The following is a 20,555-nucleotide window of genomic DNA, read 5'->3' on the forward strand; positions in this document are numbered from 1 at the left end:
TGTGGACTAGGTATAGATTTTAGATTATAGGTTATTAAGGATAAAAGTTTACTTTTGGGTATTAGTTCACGTATATTTCATCATTTTTTGAATAGGCCTCCAGGTTCCGGAGCTCCAGGCCTCCAGGTGGTCTCTGTACAGGTAAAAATGAAAAAAAAATTTTTTTTTGATGAGTTAGAAGTCAACATACGAAACAAAATATGCATATTTTTGAATGTTATTCACATATTTGAAGAATAAAAATGCATATTTTGTTTTATAAGTTGACTTCTAACTCTTCAAAAAAAAATTTTTTTTTCATTTTTACCTGTACAGAGATCACCTGGAGGCCTATTCAAAGAATGATTGAATATACGTGAACTAATACCCAAAAGTAAACATTTATCCTAAATAACCTATAATCTAAAATCAATACCTAGTCCACAGAACACTGTTTACGCGAAAGTGGCAAACCTTCCCCCCCCCCTTGTTTTGTCAAGTAACCTTATTTAAAATATTCGTGTTTTTATGCCTTTTGAAAAGGCTTATAGTTTTTACTTACATTAATTGAATTTTTTCATTTTTGTCATTTGTATGACCTTTGGAATATCTAAAAAAATTCCCCCAAAAGATTTAGTTAGTTACGTTTATAAATAAAATAGAAATATGCAGCTTTCGTGATTTTTAGCTTTTTTCAGTTCTCAAATCGTATACTAAAGCCAAATAAATATAGGACGCTACAGCTTCTGCGTTATATCCGTCCGTCTAAATATGTTAGCAAATAAAAACGCATTTTACTACAGGAGGGCTATATTCTTTTAGTTTAATAACATATTTATGTCAGATTTGCGGATTCGAGCAATATTTGAAAAGTCCTTTTTTAAAATTTAAGTGAATTTTCTCGTTCTGGGAAGAATTTTAAGCTGCTTTTCAGTAGTTTTTTCTCCTATTTCTAGACATTACAGCAACCTTTTTCTAATCCTCAATCTAACCTAACTTTGTTAAAAATTAAGATATATATTTGGACCAAAGACTCTTATCTTAGCTTAACAATTAACAATACGAACCCGCTATTAAAATAATAGATTGCGGATTCGGGATTCAAAAATTGGACGGAATCCGGATTGGGATTGCCAACCCTAGTATTTATAGTATACCATTACCAATGACTTTGTTTTAGGCCAAGGTGGTAGATTCGTCATCTGGACCGAATCTGCCTTTAGAAAGTTGGACGCTATCTACGGTAGTATCGAGGAGAGACCTACCCTCAAGTCTAACTGGAATCTTCCCTCTCCCATGATGGCTAACACCGATCTTGGTGAGTTTTGTTATTGTCACACTCGCGAAGCTTAAAACGGATTTGATCTATATCCCTATTCCCTAATACTTGCCTTCAGGAAGGCAATACAGTTTACTTAGCTTAAACGATGGGGGGGTCTACCTTATAACCATTATAACTTAACATTAACTATTTTTCCCTCCCCTTTAATTGTAGGAGTCTCTATTCAACAAAGTATCTTTGGAAAGGGAACTATTCACGAACTAGAGCAAGTGATTCTAAGCACCAGTGTTGCGAATCCGCATTGATTGTATGCGGATCCGGATCCTTGACAATAAAAATAAAATAACCAAATTTTTCTAAAAATATTTATTCCTTAATCTCGAAGTCAAAAATACTTTTAATTTTTAAGTCTGAACCTAAACCTTAAAGATTGTCTTTTATCACGATTCACGAGCAGAGTTGCGGATCCGCATTAATTGTATGCGGATCCGGATCCTCAAAATTTGGTCAGTGCGGATCCGGATCCTTGACAATAAAAATAAAATCGCTAAATTTTTCAAAAATATCTGTTCCTTAATCTCGAAGTCTAAAATACTTTTAATTTTTAAGTCTGAACCTAAACCTTAAAGATTGTCTTTCATCACGAGAATGTCTTTGTAAGTGACTATTTTATATAAATTTAGGTAGATTTTTCCATAACTTTATACCCCAGGATCCGGATCCGTATTTTTTGCGGATCCAGATCCTTTGACTCAAAAGAATGCGGATCCTTGCGGATCCGGATTCACAACACTGCTAAGCACCTTCCAGCATTGACCCATAGTATTTTTAGTGAACATACTAGGTTTGTGTTTAATATTTGGTTTATTGACTAAAATGTAAAACTATTTTTTAAAAATCTTTTGACACAAAAGTGAAATAATCCTCAAGTACCTTATGGAACAGGTTCCTTTTATGCTGCCAACACCATACACTTTACTCATTCATTTTTAGGCTATTTATAGCATAATCTGGAATTAAACATATATTTTAAAACCCAAAATAGATAATTTCACTCTTTTAATGATAATTTAACGTAAATCAGAAATGCAAACCATAATCAACTAAAGAAATAAATAACACAACATTTAAACATTATCAAATATAATTTTGTAAACATAAAATTAAACTACAAATATTTAGGCAGACATCATCTTGATAAACCTTAAAATACATAAACATATGAACACTATAAATATTGCAAAAAGTAAAAAGTATTAAAGTACTTTTGCAATTTACAGCATTTAATGCTTTTCTGCCGTGTTATTTTATTTCGTCCTTTGAACTCAACAAAGCATTTGATGTATCACAAAACTATTTACATCTCAACTTTTTCATATAAAACTATGGTAAAACCCAACTTTTTAGTTGATAAACCAAATATTAAATATAAAACTAGTATATTTACTAAAAAATGGATCAATGCTGGAAGGTGCTTAGAATCACTTGTTCTAGATAATGGATAGTTCTCTTTTAGTTGGTTTAGCGATAATCTTTTTAGGTTGTCTCTTAAAAGACAATTATGAATTATAGTTATATAATATTTGTGTTTTTTTTTAGCAAGGATCATTAACTCTGAAGAAATCCAGAAGGTTTTGAAGCCTAAGAAGCACGGAACTGAAAAGAAGAAGAGGAAGGTTAATGCCCTGAGGAACATCAAGGCAATGCTGCAGCTTAATCCTTACTATGCTGTTGAAAAGAAGGTCAGAAAACAGGCGAAAGATGCTCTTATTGCTGAAAGCAAAGAGAGGAGAGCTGCCCGAATTGCTGAAAAGAAAGCAAAAAAGTAAATCCCATGAATACCACGTATATTGTATAACCATCAATATGCTCGAAAAGCTTGGAAGTACGGGCTTTCGCTAATGCTTGGTTATTTCTCATTTTCACTGATTATAAACGGTGTTTCAGATACTTTAAAGTTCATAATGAGTGGGGAACCGGCTGCGGTGCCGGACATAGCCGCGGATGCGGTTTTAGTGCCCAGTGACGAAATGCCAGCTGGCGCCGAAAAAGTTAAGGTAATTTTAAAAAAGTCTGTAGTAATCTTTTTAAAAAAAGAAAATAAGAGCTCTATGTAAGATTTTTCGGTTACTTCTGAGTTTTTTCTCTCCAATTTGGTTTATTATTGTGCCTCAAATTAACTTTCAAACTAATATTATTAAGGGTTATGATTTCAATGCTGGAATAGATCATCACAAAATATTGGAGAGCTACAAATATTCTGGTTTTCAAGCCACTAACTTCGGTCTGGCAGTTGAACAAATAAACAAGTAAGATTTTGTCTTCAATATTTGAACTTTTAGTGTACTAAGGTACACTATTAAACGCCAATAACAAATAAACACTTCTGTACTCTAGCTTAACAGCTTTCATAAATTAAAACTTTATTAGCCCATGTGCCAACTTAAAATATCTTATTTATAGGCAATTATCTTTAGTTAACTATATGAATATTATTTTTTTTAGAATGATCGAGAAGAGGAAAGAGGAAATTCCTGAAGACAAAATTGAAAATTGTAGGGATGGCTTTCCTGTCGTTAGGTATTTATTTTTCTTCATTATATTCTGGACTAAATTGTTGAATAAATAATTTCGGTAGCTTTTTTAAGACAAAAAATTACAAATTGTGGATAGCAATTAGTCATATTTTTGGACCGGATTCTGATTCTGACAAGAATCCGTCCAGTAAAAAGGCAGATTCCGGATTCTGATTCCGGTTTCTAGCAGTATTTTAAAAAGCTTTTTTTTTAATTAAAAATTTTAAGTGCTACATATGTCCTAAAAATTGATTTTCTGTGTCCTCTATAATTCACTTCCGAGAATTAGATTTTAATAGTTATTTCTCGCATCGTATTATAAACGGCTTTCCGCGGATATAGAATGTACAATCATAAGATTAAAACTAGTTTTTTTAGCCCCGAGGTGACGAAGTCACCGGCTAAAAAAACTAGTTTTAATCTTATGATTGTACATTTCTATATTCGTAGAAAGCTGGATATAATACGATGCTAGACATAGTTTTTTCGTATGGATGAGAACCGGTTCCTATCCACCGGATTCGAATGTATACGAGAAAAGATATATTTGATGATTATAATCTTTGCCTTCAAAAATTATTCAAATTATTGCATGTCTTGCTTAAAATATGATTAATAATAATCTGAGCTTTTAAAAGTGTTTTCTTATTTATAAAATATCCATTTTTAGGAATAATTGTACAATCTTTCTTGGTTATACCTCCAATATGGCGTCTTGTGGTGTGAGAGAGACGTTAAGATTTCTAGCACAGCATAACATGGTGGATTGTATTGTTACTACGGCTGGTGGGGTTGAGGTGAGAAAATCTTAAATTTTATTCAATACAAATCATGATAAGATCATGAGATCTTTTCAGTTGTTGTTGTTGTATTGGCTGTTCTTTGTCCGTTTCCGGTCCGGGTTGTCATCAGAAGGATGGTGGGGGGGGGGGGCTGGCTTATGGTGGGGGCTCTGGAGGTGGGCGGAGGAGGGGAGGAAGACTAGTGAAACTTGGATGGGTGGAGAGGAAGGCAGCTACATGGGAGGGATTTTGCCAAAGGTCCATAGGAGTGAGATTTGTGGGATTATTTGGGCAGGAAAAGAGATGTTGGACAGTTTCTGGGGTAGGATTGGCGGGACAGGATGGGCAGTTGGGGGTAAGAGAAGCGTTGATGGAATGGAGGTAACTTTGGAGTTTAGGGCAATAGTTGGATCTTAATTGGGAGAGGATGGTTCTGTAGTGCCTGGGAAGTTGGGTCTCGGAAGGGTTGATGTCAGGGGGGGCGTGGTTGAGGACAGGATTTGGGGGGTAGGAATTTATGGCTTGGGTAACAGCAGAGGTGTGGAGTCTGGAGATTGTGGATTTGTAGTTTGTAGGAAGGAGGGTGTTGTCGGGTGAAAGAAAAGGTTGTAGGGTAGGAAGGAACATGGATTGAAGGGTGGATTTTTTGGATCTAGGGCCAGGGGGGGTTGTGACGTTGTGGAAGGATGGATGGGAGGGACGGAGGGAGGAGGCCAGGTACTGGGAACATAAAAGGGAAAGGTGGTTCCGTACTGGTAGGATTTGGGTTTCTTGGAGGAGGTGGCTGATAGGAGATTTTTTTGTGGAACCAGTACAGATGCGGAGGGCTTGGTTTTGGAGGACTTGGAGTTTGTCAATGTTGTTTTTGGAGGTGTTAGGGAACCAAACAGGACAGGCATAGGTGGTGATGGGGCGGAGGAGGGTGTTGTAGGTAGTGAGTAGGGTCTCCTTCTGGTGGCCCCATTTGGTGCCAGCCAGACATTTGAGGATTCTAAGGCGGGAGGAAATTTTTGAGGAAATGGTGGAGACATGGGAACTGAAATTGAAAAAGGTGTCAAAGGTAACTTCAAGGATTTTAGGGGTTTTCTCAAGGGGAAGGGTGGAGCCATTAATTTGGACTTGAGGATGGAGGTTGGATTGGTGTTTGCGGTCGGGAGTGAAGAGGGTGACAGTGGATTTGTTGGGGGCGATGGGGAGGCCGTTGGAGGAGGCCCAGTCAGCGATTGAGGAGAGGTGGGAGTTGATGGATTCAACTGACTGGGGGATGTCAGGAGAGGAGTGGAAGGAGTTAAGGTCGTCGGCATAGGAGGAGATGAGGGCAGGGGGAATGTGGGGGGCATCTGCTATGTAGAAGTTGAAGAGGACAGGGGAGATAACAGAGCCTTGGGGGACACCGGTATGGACGATTTTAGGAGAGGCATTGGTGTTTTGATAGGAACAGAAAGCCATCCTGCCACGCAAGTAGCAGGACAGCCATCTGATGATGTTAGGATGAAGGTTGGAGGAGGAGATTTTTTGGAGAAGGAGGTGGATGGGGATGCAGTCAAATGCTTTGGAAAGGTCGATGGAGGCAACAGTTGTGCGGCTGGGAGGGAGGTTTTGGTTGAAGCCATTGGCAATGGTGGTGGAAAGGTTGAGGAGGGAGGAGGTGGTGGAGTGGAGGGGTTTAAATCCATGTTGTGAGGGGTGGGTGGAAAGGGATTGTTTTAGGTAGGGAAGGAGTAGGCGTTCAAGGACTTTTGCAGCAGGACAGAGGAGGGAGATTGGGCGGTAGGAGGTGGAGAGGTCAGGGGGTTTACCAGGTTTGAGGAGGGCAATGATTTTGGATAGTTTCCAAATGGCAGGGATGTTAGCAGCGGAGATGGAGAGGTTGAAAAGTTTGGTGAGGTAGGAAATGCCATTTGGACCAAGGTGTTTGAGGTGAAGGATGTTAAGGTTGTCAGGGCCAAGTGCAGAGGAATTGGAGGAATTTTTAATTGCTTCGAGGACAAGGGCAGGGGTGAAAGGTTGGAAGTCTCTGTTAAGGTGGTTACGGCGGCGAATTTTGCGGATGATTTTTCTGGAGAAAGAGTTTGAAGTGTGGCGGGAGACAGAGGTGAATTGACTGGTGAAGGATTCAGCAATGTGGAGGTGGGAGGTGTGGACTTTGTTGTTGTTGAAGGAAATGGGTTGGTTGGAGGGAGGGGAGTTGTTTTTGCCGGAAAGGGATTTGAGAAGGGACCAGAATTTGGAAGGGTTTGTTCTATGGTCGGATTTAGAAAGGGTTTCTTGCCATTTTTTGTTGGAATGTTGGTTAACTATTGAGGAGATTTGGTCATTAAGGATTTGGATTTGAGGATCATGGGGGTTGGTTTCTCTTAAGGAGTCTCTTTGCTGGATGAGGGGTTTAGCAGACTGAGGGAGGGAGGGGTTTTGGTTTTTGATGAAGCCGGCAGGGACAGTGTGTTTGGAGGCAGTTTGAAGGATATGGCGAAAAGTGGCTTCACCTTGGGAGCAGGAGGAAGGGTCAGGAAGGTCTTCAAAGAGGGTTTCGGTTTCAAGGGTAAAGGTGTCCCAGTCTGCTTTATGGAAGTTGTGGAAGGTTTTAACAGGGCGGGGGGTTCTGGTGATTTCAGGGAGGGAGAGGAGAATGGGGAGGTGATCAGAGCGGAGGGTTACATGGGCTAAATAAAAATACATTATTTAGAGTTCTAGATTTTCAATAAAAAAGTAATCTGTGGATAATTGTTTAGTTACAAAAATTTTTGTTTAACTGCTTAGGTATCTTACAGTACATGTATACTAATTGTAAGATTGGTCGAAAATTTGTTTTTAACATAGCTTTATTTTTCTTGAGGAAGATTTGATCAAATGTCTGGCCCCAACGTATATCGGAGACTTTTCGCTTCCTGGCAAGGAATTAAGGTAACAGAATAATTTGGATATTATATTAATAGGGAATGTCTATTTGGCGCTACGCTATAGTTCACGAGCGAGGCAAGTGATCATTGTTCAGCACCTTTCATCTATGTCTAAAACAATCTAGTTTTAAGAGTTTGTCTATTAAAAATAATTACATAGAAAAAAATCCACCTTAGTTATGTGAAAAAGAAATTGAAAATTATTAACTTTTTTGTTTAAATGTTATGATTTGTTGTTCAATGTGTGAAACACACTATAGAAATATTACTTATCATGGAAAGAAAACTAAGTACTGGTTTTCGTCGAATTCCCGCAGGGTTAGAGCTCTACAAATAGGAGAAAAGTACTGGGAAAATTCGACTAAATTCGCTACTTAGTTTTAAAATGTTTATTTCTGTTTAGGGAAAAAGGTATTAACAGAATTGGAAATCTTTTGGTACCGAATAACAATTATGTCAAATTCGAGGTAATTGATTAAATTCAGGAGCTTAGCCACTTAAAACGCATTTTTATTTAAGTTACCGTCGTCTATGTTTTTTGACAGCTAAAGTTTCTTCAGTAAGACTTTGAAACAGATTTATATCCGCTAGATTAGAACTGGTTCTCACCCAGACTAAAAATTTTTTTAAAGCATCGTTTAAGACAATTTATAAGAAAAAAAATGTACAATTATAATATTAAAACCAGTTTAGTTCTGTTGGCCCGTGCATTCGGCATCTCTGAGTTAACAAAACCGGTTTTAATCTTAAAATTTTCATTTAGAAATCTGCTGAAAGTTGTCTACTGTGCGACAAAACTATTCTAGAATTTGCGATGCATCTTGACTTACGAACATTACTTCAGCTCTAAGATATTCAGTAACCTAGAATAATTTGTATTTCTAGGATTGGTTGATGCCCAAACTTGACAAAATGGTAGATGACCAAGAAAAAAATGGTGTGAAATGGACGCCTAGTAAAATAATTCAAAGGTACATTTTGAATTTTATTTGTTTTACATATAATAACCTAAGTTGCGCACTGCGTAGCTTACAGTATTTAGTACCTAAAGATTTTAAAGATTTAGTAAAGGTTTTAGAATGTGTTTAGATTATACGTAGATATTATGATGGGGGAAAAATTTCGTTATTCGTTTGGTTGCAAACGTTGAACGTGTTTTTTTGGTCAGCTCGTTCATCCAGTAGGTGAGGATGTTTTAAAGGGGGAATCGTTATTTATCACGCCTAGAGTCTCACATTATAAGTGAACCTGGAAATTCGGTGTAAGATCCAAGTAATATATCCATTGCTTTTAGTAATGTCGTCTTCCTAATTTATAGGTTGGGCGAGGAGATAGATAATCCAGAAAGTATTTATTATTGGACTGCCAAGAATAATATCCCAGTATTTAGGTAAGATTTTATGATTTAGATAATTGTCTAAAGTTAAAAGTATTAATTTTCTATAGCATAAAACCACTACTAAATGGTTTTAAAGCTTCTCTTACAAGTTTGATTAAACCAATTATGAATGGCCGCTGACTGAAGAAAAATTTACTTGCTGCATTTCTGTTCAGACATATAATATAATTTTATAAAAAAAAATTATTTTCAGTCCTGCCCTGACTGATGGTAGCTTGGGAGATATGCTGTTCTTTCATTCCTTTAAACGTCCAGGATTGGTAGGATTTTATAAATATTTTGTAGTACTGCTACTCTATACACCTGTTTTAGTCTATCCTATTACTTTTGGACTTGAACCTACAGTATTAATGATGTGTACGCTGATTATTTTCTTTTTCTTAACAATTAAGAGTAAAGGTTATTATTCATCATGACAAGAATCATAGCTTTTTGTTTAAATTTTTATTTGACTAATTGGGATAGCAGGGGTTTATATTCTGCACAGTATTCATATTTTTCCCTGCTGCAAATTTTTTTAAATTTTTTTTATTGCAGTTTTCTTAATTTTTACATTCCCCCCAAAACTCATATTTTTTTTTATTTATAACCCCACTCCCCCTCAGCAGGGTCAAATTTTCAAAATATACACCCCTGTGGGATAGTTATTTTTCGATCACATTGTGAAATATCGTGACGGGAAAAAATAAAAGATTCCCATAACTATAGTTTATAGTTATAGCAAATATGACTCCTAACCAAACCCTAGATTAATGATCCTGGTTTTTATTTCTATACTCTTATGATTTAGATAGTGGACATATTGGAGGACTTGAGGCACATTAACCGATTGGCTATGCGGAGCGTCAACACTGGGATGATCATTTTGGGCGGAGGACTGATAAAACATCATATTTGTAACGCTAATCTAATGAGGAATGGCGCTGATTTTAGGTAGGTTTTTAAAATTTTGTTGGAAGTTTCACGCGTCTGCTAAAATATGATATGCAGCACTCAGTGAATCCAATCAAAATACTACAGATTAGATTGGCAGATTGGAGTGCTAGATAATATAGTAAAGAATCGTTCAAGGATTTTGATTTTTATAATCTTTCCTTATCCTTCTTCACTACAACTATTAACGAGTTTAAATAGGGGTTTCTATAAGAGTTTACTTCGTGTTTTACTTCGCACTCAGTGAATCCAATTAAAATGCTACAGATTAGATTGGCAGATTGGAGTGCTAGATAATATAGTAAAGAATCGTTCAAGGATTTTGATTTTATAATCTTTCCTTATCCTTCTTCACAACACTATTAATGCGTTTAAATAGAGGTTTCTATAAGATTTTACTTCGTGTTTTCATAGTATAATGTTATGGTTACGTTTTGTGGCCTTCATTTATTAAGCATTCTTTAACGTTTCCAATTATGCTATTTACAATAGTTTAGATTGGCAGATGGGAGTGCTAGATTATGTGGTTAAAAATCTTTGTAAGGATTTGTTTTTATTATCTTTTCCTTTGGTTCTTAACTAACAATTGCCTGAAAGTTTTTATAGTTGAGAAACTTTAAATCGGTGATTTCTAAATGAAATTAATATTGCTTTTTAAGACGGCAATATTTTAAATATTATGTTTTTTATTTCCTATATGAGAGCATTGAAATATGTGAATTAGGCATTCTTTAACGTTTCCAACTAATTTAAATACCATAGATATGATTGGCAGATGGGAGTGCTAGATTATGTAGTTAAAAATCTTTGTAGGGATTTGTTTTTATGATATTTTCCTTTGGTTCTTAATTAACAATTGCCTGAAAGTTTCTATATTTGAGAAACTTTAAATCGGTGATCTCTAAATGAAATTATTATTGCTTTTTAAGACGGCAATATTTTAAATATTCTTCTGTTTTTTATTTCCGGATCTGAGAGCATTGCAATATGTGAATTAAGCACTCTTTTACGAATCTAACTAATCTAAATACGATAGATATGATTGGAAGAGGGGAGTGCTAGATTATTGAGTAAAAATCAATGTAGGGATTTGTTTTTATGATATTTTTCCTTTGGTTCTTAACTAACAACTGCTTTTTATATCCGAGTAGGGATAAGGTAATGATATTCTGAAAAACAACTCTAAAGGAAAATTTCCCCACAACCCCCATCCCCCTTTTCCTCCCCTTCTTTCCCACCCCTCATATCATAGTCTAACAACAAAATATACCACAAGATACTTTAGAAGGTTTTTGTAGAAATGTTTTTTAGAATAGCTACCCCCCTGTAACCGAGAAACTTAATGCAATTGTGCATTCTTTAACGTTTCCAACTAATCTAGACACGATAGATAAGGTTGGCAGATGGGAATGCTAGATTATTTAGATTTGAACCTTGCTTTGATTTTGGTTTGTGTAACCTTTCTCCTTGGGTTCTAAACTAACAATTTTTATCAATCTAGAAATTTCAGGGGTGTATATTCTGCACAAGATGTTTTACCCCTACTGCAATTTTTTTAACCCTAGTTTTTTCCAGCAAGGAAGGGGAAAATTTTTTCAGGGCTTCTTATTTTTCCCCCAACCACAAATTGTTAAGTAATTTTATCCCCCTTCCCCCTGAGCAGGGTCAAATTTGCAGAATATACACCCCTAAATTTTTAGCATTGTTGAATATTTTCTGTTTTCGTAACCTCGCCTCTTAAGGTGCGTTTCATCGTATTTTCACAGTAGCTTTTGATACGTAGGTAAAGTTTAATGATTGCCCCGCAGTGGCTAGAAATAGGAGAAAAGCTACTGTGAAAATACGCCTAAACGTCCCTATAGAGGTGTTGACACGAAACCGACAATATCCAGAATATTTAATTTATGATAAAATCCTTATTGAATTATCTTTTAGTTTGTTTGTGAACACAAGCAGTGAATTTGATGGTTCTGATAGTGGAGCTAGGCCTGATGAAGCTATTAGCTGGGGGAAAATTAGGTAAGAATACTAAGTTGTATGATTAATCCAGGGGTGTATTTTTTCCAATATTTATAATTTCTTACCCCTATACCACTCTTTTTCCTTTCCCTCTAGTTAACTGTAATAGAATCACAATGGAGCTGTTAGCGTGGTCCTTCGCTTTACACAACTTAAAACCACTTATTTCTACTTGTTACATGTATTACTTAAGTTTAATTTGACTGATATACTTTTAATTTTTAGGAAAGACGCTTCCCCTGTGAAAGTGTATGGAGAGACCTCTTTAATATTCCCCTTGTTGGTTGCAGAAACTTTTGCCAGGGACTATCACAAGCTTGATAAGTAGCATGCGAGTTAATACCTCTTTGGTGGAACAAACCTTATCGCACATGTTATCCTTCGCAGCACTGAATTTCTTCATGAAGAAAGTTTTTAATTTGAGGCACTTCTTCAAGGAAAAATAGATCCAATTATTTTTATTAGTTTCAAAGTTGCCACTTCAACGCTACCTTTGAAGCTTTTCTTTTTTCCGCGGATATCTGTTTTCAACTTTATTATAGATATTATATTTATTTGTATGTACCTGTTATGTAATAAAGAAACCTTATATGAATTCATGTGTTTTGTTTATGTAAGTGTTGGAAGGGAGATATCAATAGGCGGAGGCTTTGCTAAGATTAAATTTAAAAGTAAAATGGCTTGAAATCATTAACAGTTATTTACAATACGTATTACAATTAGCTTTCCGCTAATCTATTAAAATGTACAATTATAGGATTAAAACAAGTTTGTTTTAGCCCTGAGGTGCCGAAGGGGAGAGATTTATTAGTTTTAAAGGTTAATTATATTTTGATAAATACTCTAGCAAATATATAATTGAAGTTGTATTGTCTCTTGACTTAACCAAAAAGAATTTGTGTTTAGATATTTCGATATCCATAATTTAAAATAATCTAAAAATGAAATTTCGAAGGATTCTTTACAAGCGCGAGTTTTATTGTTGGTATTTTTTCTCGATAGATTTTGCACATTTGAGATGTTGCATTGCAAAAGAAACTCGTATGTACTGAGTTTTTTTTTATTCATGATAAGATAATGGAATTTGGATTTATTTCTTACCTTAGTTAGATATGATCTCGAGGATAATGGATAAAGAGTTGTGATAAAAATTCAACAGATATTTGGTTTATTTAGAATTTATTAATCTATATTTTCAGACTAATAGATATTAAAATAAAATGCATAGTGTATTGACTAGGGCCAATGCCTTAGTGGCATATACAATGTCCGTTCTAGCGAGCTTAACCTTCCTGTGCTTCGTATCTACATTTTTCAATGAATACCAGGTTTGTATTTGTTAAACGAGTAATCTAAGGGAGGGGGCGAAAGTGACACTTTTTGAAACCAAAACTAAAAGTTAAAGGAACTCAACTAAAAAAAAGAGTTACAGGTCTGACATTTTGCATGGCAGTTGCTTTTTAGGGGTACAATATGGAACTGTAAAGAAACGGCGTCGCAACCGCCGAGAAAAGGCAAAAAAAAATTCGGCGGGAAACGGCGGTTTTTGGCGGTTGCGCCGCCGTTTCTTCGCAGTTCCATATTTTACCCCTATAAAGCAACTGCCATGCAAAATCTCAGACCTGTAACTCTTTTTTTAGTTGAGTTCCTTTGTTTACTTTTAGTTTTGGTTTCAAAATGTGTCACTTTCGCCTCCCCCCTTTAAATCTTGTTACGAATCCGACTTATTGAAAGAGTTCGTCCGTGGTTTGTTGGTTATAAACTGGCAGGGTTTCGGATCCGGATCCGCAAGGATCCGCATATTTTGAGTCCAAGGATCCGGATCCGGATCCGCAAAAAAAATGCGGATCCGGATCCGGATCCTTAGACTCCAAAAAATGCGGAAAAAATGGAAAAATCTACCTAAATTTATATAAAATCTCAGACATTCTCTTGATGAGAGCCAATCTTTAAGGTTTAGGTTCAGACTTGAAAATTAAAAGTATTTTTGACTTCGAATTGAAGAATAAATTTTTTTGAAAAATTTGGTGATTTTATTTTTATTGTCAAAGATCCGGATCCGGATCCAGTAGGATCCGGATCCGGATCCGCACTGACCAAATTTTGAGGATCCGGATCCGCATAAAATCAATGCGGATCCGAAACCCTGTAAAACTGGTATCATTGTTAAAACTTTTCAGCAGCTCAATACAGAGTTCAAATTAACTAAAGTTTTTTGTAATTTTAAGATTTTCTACGTTTTTGGTCGTGTTTTTAATGAAGTAACTTAAAAGGTACAAATTCATCATTCATGTTTAATATTTAAATGATGAATCTATATTGACATTTTTATTAAGGATTATTACTTGTTTACTTTTTTTATAAGCGTAAAAATTATTGTAAATTTTGATGAAATATGCAACGTAAAAGCTTTATTTAGTAAGTATTTACTGGGAATTTAATTTCTGAAATGTTTAAGACTTTCAATCGTATTTCGAAACATATTTGTTGAGTGGTTTGCATTAATTCATGCAACTAATGTTAATATTCTAAAAGTTCTTTTTTAATGTACGAAATTTTTATATAACGGATCTTCCCAATACTTGTTCGTTCAGCGTTTATATCAGGGATCTTAAAGGGGGGATAAATTGATTTACACCCGAATGATAATACACAAATTACCCCTTCTCTAGATTACAATTAATGGTTGAAACGTTTGGTCACTCAAAAAACCACCAACCCTAAAGTTGTTGAACCAGCAAAAAAGTAAATATTATTAAACTTACTTAGGTTATAGTGTAATAAAAAGCCCAATGTCCCATCCCATGATATACTAAGATTTTTTTTCATGTGTCAAACACTTACATTTCTCCATCCCAAGTGATATTACCTCAAAGCTACTTTAGAACTTAATTGTCCTTGTTATTAAGGTGAATGCCAACATTGACACTGTGAAAGTTGTTGTGAAGAATGTTCCAGATTACGCCGCTGGCAAAGAAAAAAATGACCTAGGCTTTCTCACATTCGATCTCCAGGTACGTTTGTCCCCCCCCCTTTGGTTATTGCAATACCATATTTTTTAAATCCATTTCGTACTCTGATTTATTCAGAATTTTAATTTGTGAAAAATGTTTCGCATTGCTAATATCCTTAATTTATGGAGATGGTTATTTGCAATGTTGTATTGATAAAACCATCAAAAGATTTAAACTTAAAAGTTAAAAAAAAAGATAATTTAAAAGGTCTCCGGAGGTATTTGAAGCGTTGGAGTGCTTATCCAATCAGTTCAGTTGTTAGCAAGAACTTAAAAACCTTAATATTTATATATGGAAATTAAAGCATCATGTATCGTTCCGCGTATGGTCTGATTTGAATAACAGCGGATTGTCTTGGGAGTTATGTTGTAAACAGAATTTTATTTCGGCTATTTAGCATTTAGTAGTCTGTATTTAGTAAAGATGAGTTTAAATAACGTCGAATGGTCTTTCTCTCATTCGATAATATAACTTATCTTATATTCCGTTGTGTGATTTCAACACTTTTACATGAAAGATAGGTTATCAGTTGGATTTAATTGGTGTATATTTCACAAACTAATCCTATTTTTTTTTTATTGCAGGCTGATTTGAACCCTTTGTTTAACTGGAACGTGAAACAGTTGTTTTTGTATCTGACAGCTGAATATGAAACGCCTAATAATAAGTTAAATCAGGTACCTACTATTGCCTTCAAGTGCTTGATGAGCAGAGGACTGGAACCCCCCCCCCCCCCTTATTTCGAAAGTGATTTACAATATTCAAAATTGGAATGACGGGTTGTAAAGTAGTTTTTCGTTTGTTTAAATTTTACTTAATTGTAGGTTAGGTTATCATGGCTTTCTCTTGCCCCTTGCTATCAATTTATTTACAAAATAGGGGTGGGGGTTTGGGTCATTGTTAAACAAGGTACTGTTTGTGAAAGAGTATAATTTGACCAGTGCCTTGCTGAAAGTTAAAAATTTAAGTCTTACTATAAACCAACCCATAAGTAAGGTATAACCAACTAGCGTGGAGATTAATGGAAAAAATGCGTTCAGTTCGCCTAATTTTTATATTTGATCCCCCCCCCAAGCACATATTTTTATCTTTCCCCCTTCCCCCCATCAGCAGGGTCAAATTTGCAGAATATACACCCCCGGGTTTCTTGATTTTTTTCTTCAATTAATTTTTTTTTTGTTGGTATAAGCTGCCTTAAACCTTATTTCACTTTGAATAAATTTTCAGGTTGTTCTGTGGGACAAGATCATTCTCCGCGGGGAAAATGCTCTTTTGGACTACAGGAGCATGAACACCAAGTAAGTACCTAGGCAAAAATGCAACTTGTGTTATATTGGAGATTTGCAAACAAATTTGCGGTACATCAGCGCAACGCGAATGTGAAATTTTCGCGGATTTATTTTGATACAAAATTCGCATCGAACTAACTTCCATACATAGGTTTGTACTTGGATTCTAATACTTTACTTATTTTTTATTTGATTACCTAAATCCTATAATGTTGCATTTTAGTCATTTTAATGGGAAGATTTGGTGCATCTGACAATAATCGTCCTTGTTTTATCCAGGTACTACTTCTGGGACGATGGAAACGGTCTGTTGGGCCACAAGAACGTGACTATGACCCTGTCTTGGAATATCATTCCAAATGCTGGCAATCTTCCTAGGTAATTTAGATGTATTAAATACAGTGTGTTTTTTTTATGAGCACTTTTTTGAAAGCAATTTTACCCCACTTATAGTTATCAGAATTTAATGATTAATGGCTTATTTTCTTCGTTTTTAAGGGAAATTATGAAACAACAAAAAAAATTACAGTTTTTGTTGAAAAAGTACAGTAAAGTTGAAAATTAAAAACTTAGGTGTCAACATCTAAAAATGGTTTTAGCGCATTTTTCTTATGCTCAAATAATCAACCTTTTGCAAGAATGGCTGCTAAACACTTCAAAGTTGAGATATAGAGCTAAAAATGTATACAGATACTATTAGGGACATGTACTAGAACATATCAAAGTTTGAAGGTCATATCTCAACCAGGGAGGGAGTACTGGCCCCCCAAAGTCGACTACAGAAAATCCATTTTTTAAAGAAAAATGCGCTAAAACCATTTTTGTATGTTGACACCTAAGTTTTTAATTTTCAACGTTACTGTACTTTTTCAACAAAAACTGTAATTTTTTTTGTTGTTTCATAATTTCCCTTAAAAAACGAAGAAAATAAGCCATTAATCATTAAATTCTGATAACTATAAGTGGGGTAAAATTGCTTTCAAAAAAGTGCTCATAAAAAAAAACACACTGTATGATAAAGAAAACACTACACTTACTTTTATTGCTATATGCTTTGCCACAATAGACGTCTAGGGACATTTCCTACTTTCAATTTATGTTAAACAAAAATGGTGGGGGGAAGGGAGGATTTCCAGGGGCAATTTCTCTTTGAATGGTGGGGAATACCTTCCCCAAATTTAGTTAAAGACCTTTCCTGGACAAATGACACTGAGATACGTATAGGCCAGTTATCTGCACTCGTTCCATAAAGTCATTAGATGCTAAGGACTAGGGTTGGGCCGGATATCCGGTCAGATATCCAATCATTTTCAATATCCGTCCGGATATTAAAACTATCCGGTTACATGATATCCGGCTGATTTTTGTCGCCGGATATCCGGTTATCCGGCCAGATATCCGGTAAATTGCCGGATATCGAACGTTGGCTTTGGCTAGATATCCGGCCCAACCCTACTAAGGACGCAGCTGCTAGTACTATAATTGAGTATATACATTAATTTATTGTACATTGTTCCCTGAAGAACATTAAATACACCTAAACTTACTTGAATTTAATTTAGAATTACCTCCCATGGAAAGCATTCCTTCTCCTTCCCAGAATCTTACACAACCTCCAGGGTTATGTAAACTCTTAACTGGCGGAAAACCTGAGATTTAATGATAACACCTGCGGATAGTCTACAAATTAAACATTCTTCTGAACGATAAACAAAGAATTAATATCACATCTTAAGACATCAAAGATCAATGATATTTATATTTAAAAAATAACATTCAAAAAAATTAAGTACATGGGAATATATTAATAAAAAATGGGTAGATATTTGTTGATTTTCATATCGGTACTAAAATCTTTTTTGTAGGTATGAAATAAAGATAACGCATTTTATCATGTTTTTATTGGAAAATGGTTAAAGTATTTGTTTTGCGTATTGCGTGCTTTTAAAATGATGTTGTTATGGGCAGCTATTGTTTTTTTAGTGACGCTCGTTTTTTTTGTTTTTCTTCCAATATAAAACAAAATATAAATGAATTTTTATAAAAAAAAAAAGAAATGTGTACGTATTTTCTTAAAGGTTGTAGGCAATTTTTATGTGTTTAGTGCTTTAATGGATGAGGGTTTTATGAAACATTCTTGTAATTTGTGGACTGGGAATAAATAAAAATATTGCTTACATTAAAATACAATTCTTATTTCCTATTAATTTTTCTTTGCCTCAGGCAGAATTTTACATATAACAAAGTACTATATCGTCTCATCCTTTTTTTAAATTTTAATTCAACAAAACTTTTATTTTATTTATCGATTACAAGATTTTTACTTTTATCCAACTCTTCCTAATTTGTTATATTATGTTATTGCGTTTCTTGTTCATTGTTGAAAATTGCATTTATCTACGTAAAATAGAATATTCTTTTTAGTTTTTTTTTTCTAATTTTAAGGAAAATACAACTTGAATTTGGTCCATATGTAGCGAAGTTTAAGTTATATTTTAGTAAATGTCGGACGCAGGTGCAGACGTTATCGTAGAGTAGCTTCGTTATTTCAAAATTTTATGTTAGGATACCTATTTAATTTATAATAAATCAATTTTGTATTATTTATTTTTATTCTATTTTATATTTAAGGTCTACACTGTGATTTTTTCATTATTGTATTGAAAAATTATTAAGGTGCATTTTAAAAAACCTTCCTCTTTATTTCTGTTATTTTTTTCTTATTCACCTTAAAGTTGTAGGTATTTACACATTCTCTTGCCACTTTTTATGTCCCCTCCACCTTTCTAGCTAAATAAATTCTATAAACGCGCCTCTTTAAATGTCTTGGGTATGTTTGCTCGGGGTTTCCATTTTACCCCACTGCAAGCGAACTTAACCCATTCTATCTTGGTAACAGTTTTGTTATATGTGTGGTGTTTTATTCATAGTAAAATCAATTGTAATATTTCAATTTTTATAAATAAATTTTCTGAAAATAGAAGTTCTTAAGTTTTATTTATTATCAATAATTTCAGATATAGATTATGTCGGATATTGAGATATTCGAAGATGAAATGGAAATATTAGGGACAAACTTAGATTCTAATTGTTTGATGTTAAGACAGGGGTGTATAATCTGCACACGATAATCAGACATATTTTTTATCCCCCCCCCCCCCCCATTAGCAGGGGATCTCATGCAAAATATACACACCTGTGTTTAGATTTTAAAGAAATTCGTATAGCATAATACTAAGCATTTTTAAATCCAAAGATCTCGATAATGGCAATAGTGTAAATTTCAAACCAAAGTTTCAGAAATACGTTCTTTTATTTGTTGCCTTTTAAACTTCTGGCAAATCTTACTTGATGATTGCTTAAACCAGTATAGTCGAACTTATTAATTATTAATTTGAATCTTAAGAAAGGGTAATTTTGTTGATAATCATCAAGTATGTATATCAAATAATTGTCTTATTCATGTGGTAACATGCTACTAGTCTTTAAAAATGTATGATGATGGTAAACAATCTGAACTCCTCCCCCAATTTGAATAATTCTATGTTTGACACCTTTATAGACGATGAAGACAGGAGTGAAGATGTTGACATAGGAAAGATAATGGTCCTGATATTGCCGAATTTTCTGAGCTGTATCTTTAAATGTGTAGCCGTTGCGTGGCCATAGTCGTAGCCGTCGCCACTGTCAGTGCTGCATGGATTTTTAAATGTTTGAAGTGTTTACGTATTATTATTTTATTTTATATTTTTACTTAAAACTCAAAAAATGGTTGTGATTTAAAGATTGCATATAGCCGTGGCCTCGCGTAGCCAATTAGATTTAAATATCGCTATCAGGTTAGTGGATGTACCTCTGGCAGCGACAACGGCAACGGCTACACTTGTAAAGATCCAGCTCTGGTAAAGCTGGGTGTTGAGTGTCTAGTAAGATCTAATAATGGATGGACTAACACACCTAAGAATTTTATGGAAATTGCTCATTAGATTTAATCACATGAAACAACTGTTTGATTGATTGATTAATTGATTTGCCTTAGTTTTATAGAGCTTGGACTTGCATAAAGCTGAGACACTTTTGTATATTCACTTGGGCTAACTCAAGTTCAACGTTCAAGAACATTATGACTTAACACGCTATCTCATGAGAGCTACGTACTCACTATTTACCTCACTGAGTATGGGAGATGTCCCAAATAAAGTCAACGTATAAATAATGCTCTACGCAGAGAAGCAAGGGATATGGACAGTACTGATATTATGTACCTTACTATTGAGTAACAAACTTATCTAATAATCCCCTTTTTACACAACCAGGAGTAAGTTGCGTGATTATTATTGCGAATGAGAAAGTCGAGTCAACCTTTGGATATTTGAACTCGC

At 34.8% G+C, this 20,555-nt stretch overlaps 4 protein-coding genes across 11 annotated transcripts in view; all 4 read left to right on the top strand.

Moving 5' to 3' along the window:
* The window catches only part of RpL4 (ribosomal protein L4), a 234,087-nt gene extending 230,878 nt beyond the window's left edge, over window positions 1–3,209 (top strand). The window contains exons 10-11 of the mRNA XM_080174325.1: window positions 1,160–1,297; window positions 2,861–3,209. Coding sequence (XP_080030451.1) covers window positions 1,160–1,297; window positions 2,861–3,090 — 368 coding nt within the window. The 3' untranslated portion in view covers window positions 3,091–3,209. The remainder of the gene's footprint in view (window positions 1–1,159; window positions 1,298–2,860) is intronic.
* On the top strand, window positions 3,163–12,465 carry Dhps (Deoxyhypusine synthase). The gene is made up of 12 exons (XM_080174328.1): window positions 3,163–3,318; window positions 3,464–3,570; window positions 3,767–3,841; window positions 4,508–4,634; window positions 7,456–7,523; window positions 7,923–7,986; window positions 8,405–8,490; window positions 8,838–8,909; window positions 9,112–9,178; window positions 9,709–9,851; window positions 11,787–11,870; window positions 12,096–12,465. The coding sequence occupies exons 1-12, from the start codon at window positions 3,163–3,165 to the stop codon at window positions 12,196–12,198; spliced, it is 1,152 nt and encodes a 383-aa protein (XP_080030454.1). The 3' UTR covers window positions 12,199–12,465.
* A 601-nt stretch (window positions 12,466–13,066) lies between these two features.
* Spase22-23 (Signal peptidase complex subunit Spase22-23) lies at window positions 13,067–19,153 on the top strand. 5 transcript variants are annotated; one of them, XR_013883160.1, is made up of 7 exons: window positions 13,067–13,198; window positions 14,780–14,884; window positions 15,469–15,561; window positions 16,112–16,182; window positions 16,453–16,551; window positions 17,736–18,017; window positions 18,739–19,153. XR_013883160.1 is itself a non-coding variant. In XM_080174332.1 (6 exons), exons 1-6 carry the CDS (start codon window positions 13,091–13,093, stop codon window positions 17,800–17,802), a joined length of 543 nt encoding a protein of 180 aa, XP_080030458.1. In that variant the 5' UTR covers window positions 13,067–13,090; the 3' UTR covers window positions 17,803–19,153. The 5 variants fall into 5 exon arrangements, 1 of the variants encoding a protein (XP_080030458.1); XR_013883159.1 differs by having other exon boundaries at window positions 17,736–17,991; window positions 18,584–19,153; XR_013883161.1 differs by having other exon boundaries at window positions 17,736–17,991.
* A 21-nt stretch (window positions 19,154–19,174) lies between these two features.
* Window positions 19,175–20,555, top strand: part of LOC145329875 (ATP-dependent DNA helicase Q1-like) — a 37,659-nt gene continuing 36,278 nt past the window's right edge. For all 4 annotated transcript variants that reach the window (XR_013883156.1, XR_013883157.1, XR_013883158.1 and 1 more), the window contains exons 1-2: window positions 19,175–19,239; window positions 19,733–19,766. Coding sequence is in view for 1 of the 4 variants with exons in the window: in XM_080174322.1 (XP_080030448.1) it covers window positions 19,200–19,239; window positions 19,733–19,766 (74 nt within the window). In the remaining 3 variants the exon portion in view is untranslated. The remainder of the gene's footprint in view (window positions 19,240–19,732; window positions 19,767–20,555) is intronic.

This window comes from Acartia tonsa, chromosome 10 (assembly GCF_053477335.1).
Source record: "Acartia tonsa isolate MP-2025a chromosome 10, ASM5347733v1, whole genome shotgun sequence".
Lineage (NCBI taxonomy): Eukaryota > Metazoa > Arthropoda > Copepoda > Calanoida > Acartiidae > Acartia > Acartia tonsa.

Bases quoted from the DNA above. Each gene is read 5' to 3' on its own strand.
- Dhps (XM_080174328.1), top strand. From the start codon at position 3,163: ATGCTTGGTTATTTCTCATTTTCACTGATTATAAACGGTGTTTCAGAT. The intron at 3,571-3,766 runs GTAAGATTTTGT...TATTTTTTTTAG, and splicing joins GCAGTTGAACAAATAAACAA to AATGATCGAGAAGAGGAAAG. The intron at 3,842-4,507 runs GTATTTATTTTT...ATCCATTTTTAG, and splicing joins GATGGCTTTCCTGTCGTTAG to GAATAATTGTACAATCTTTC.
- Spase22-23 (XM_080174332.1), top strand. From the start codon at position 13,091: ATGCATAGTGTATTGACTAGGGCCAATGCCTTAGTGGCATATACAATG. The intron at 16,183-16,452 runs GTAAGTACCTAG...TGTTTTATCCAG, and splicing joins TACAGGAGCATGAACACCAA to GTACTACTTCTGGGACGATG. The intron at 16,552-17,735 runs GTAATTTAGATG...AATTTAATTTAG, and splicing joins AATGCTGGCAATCTTCCTAG to AATTACCTCCCATGGAAAGC.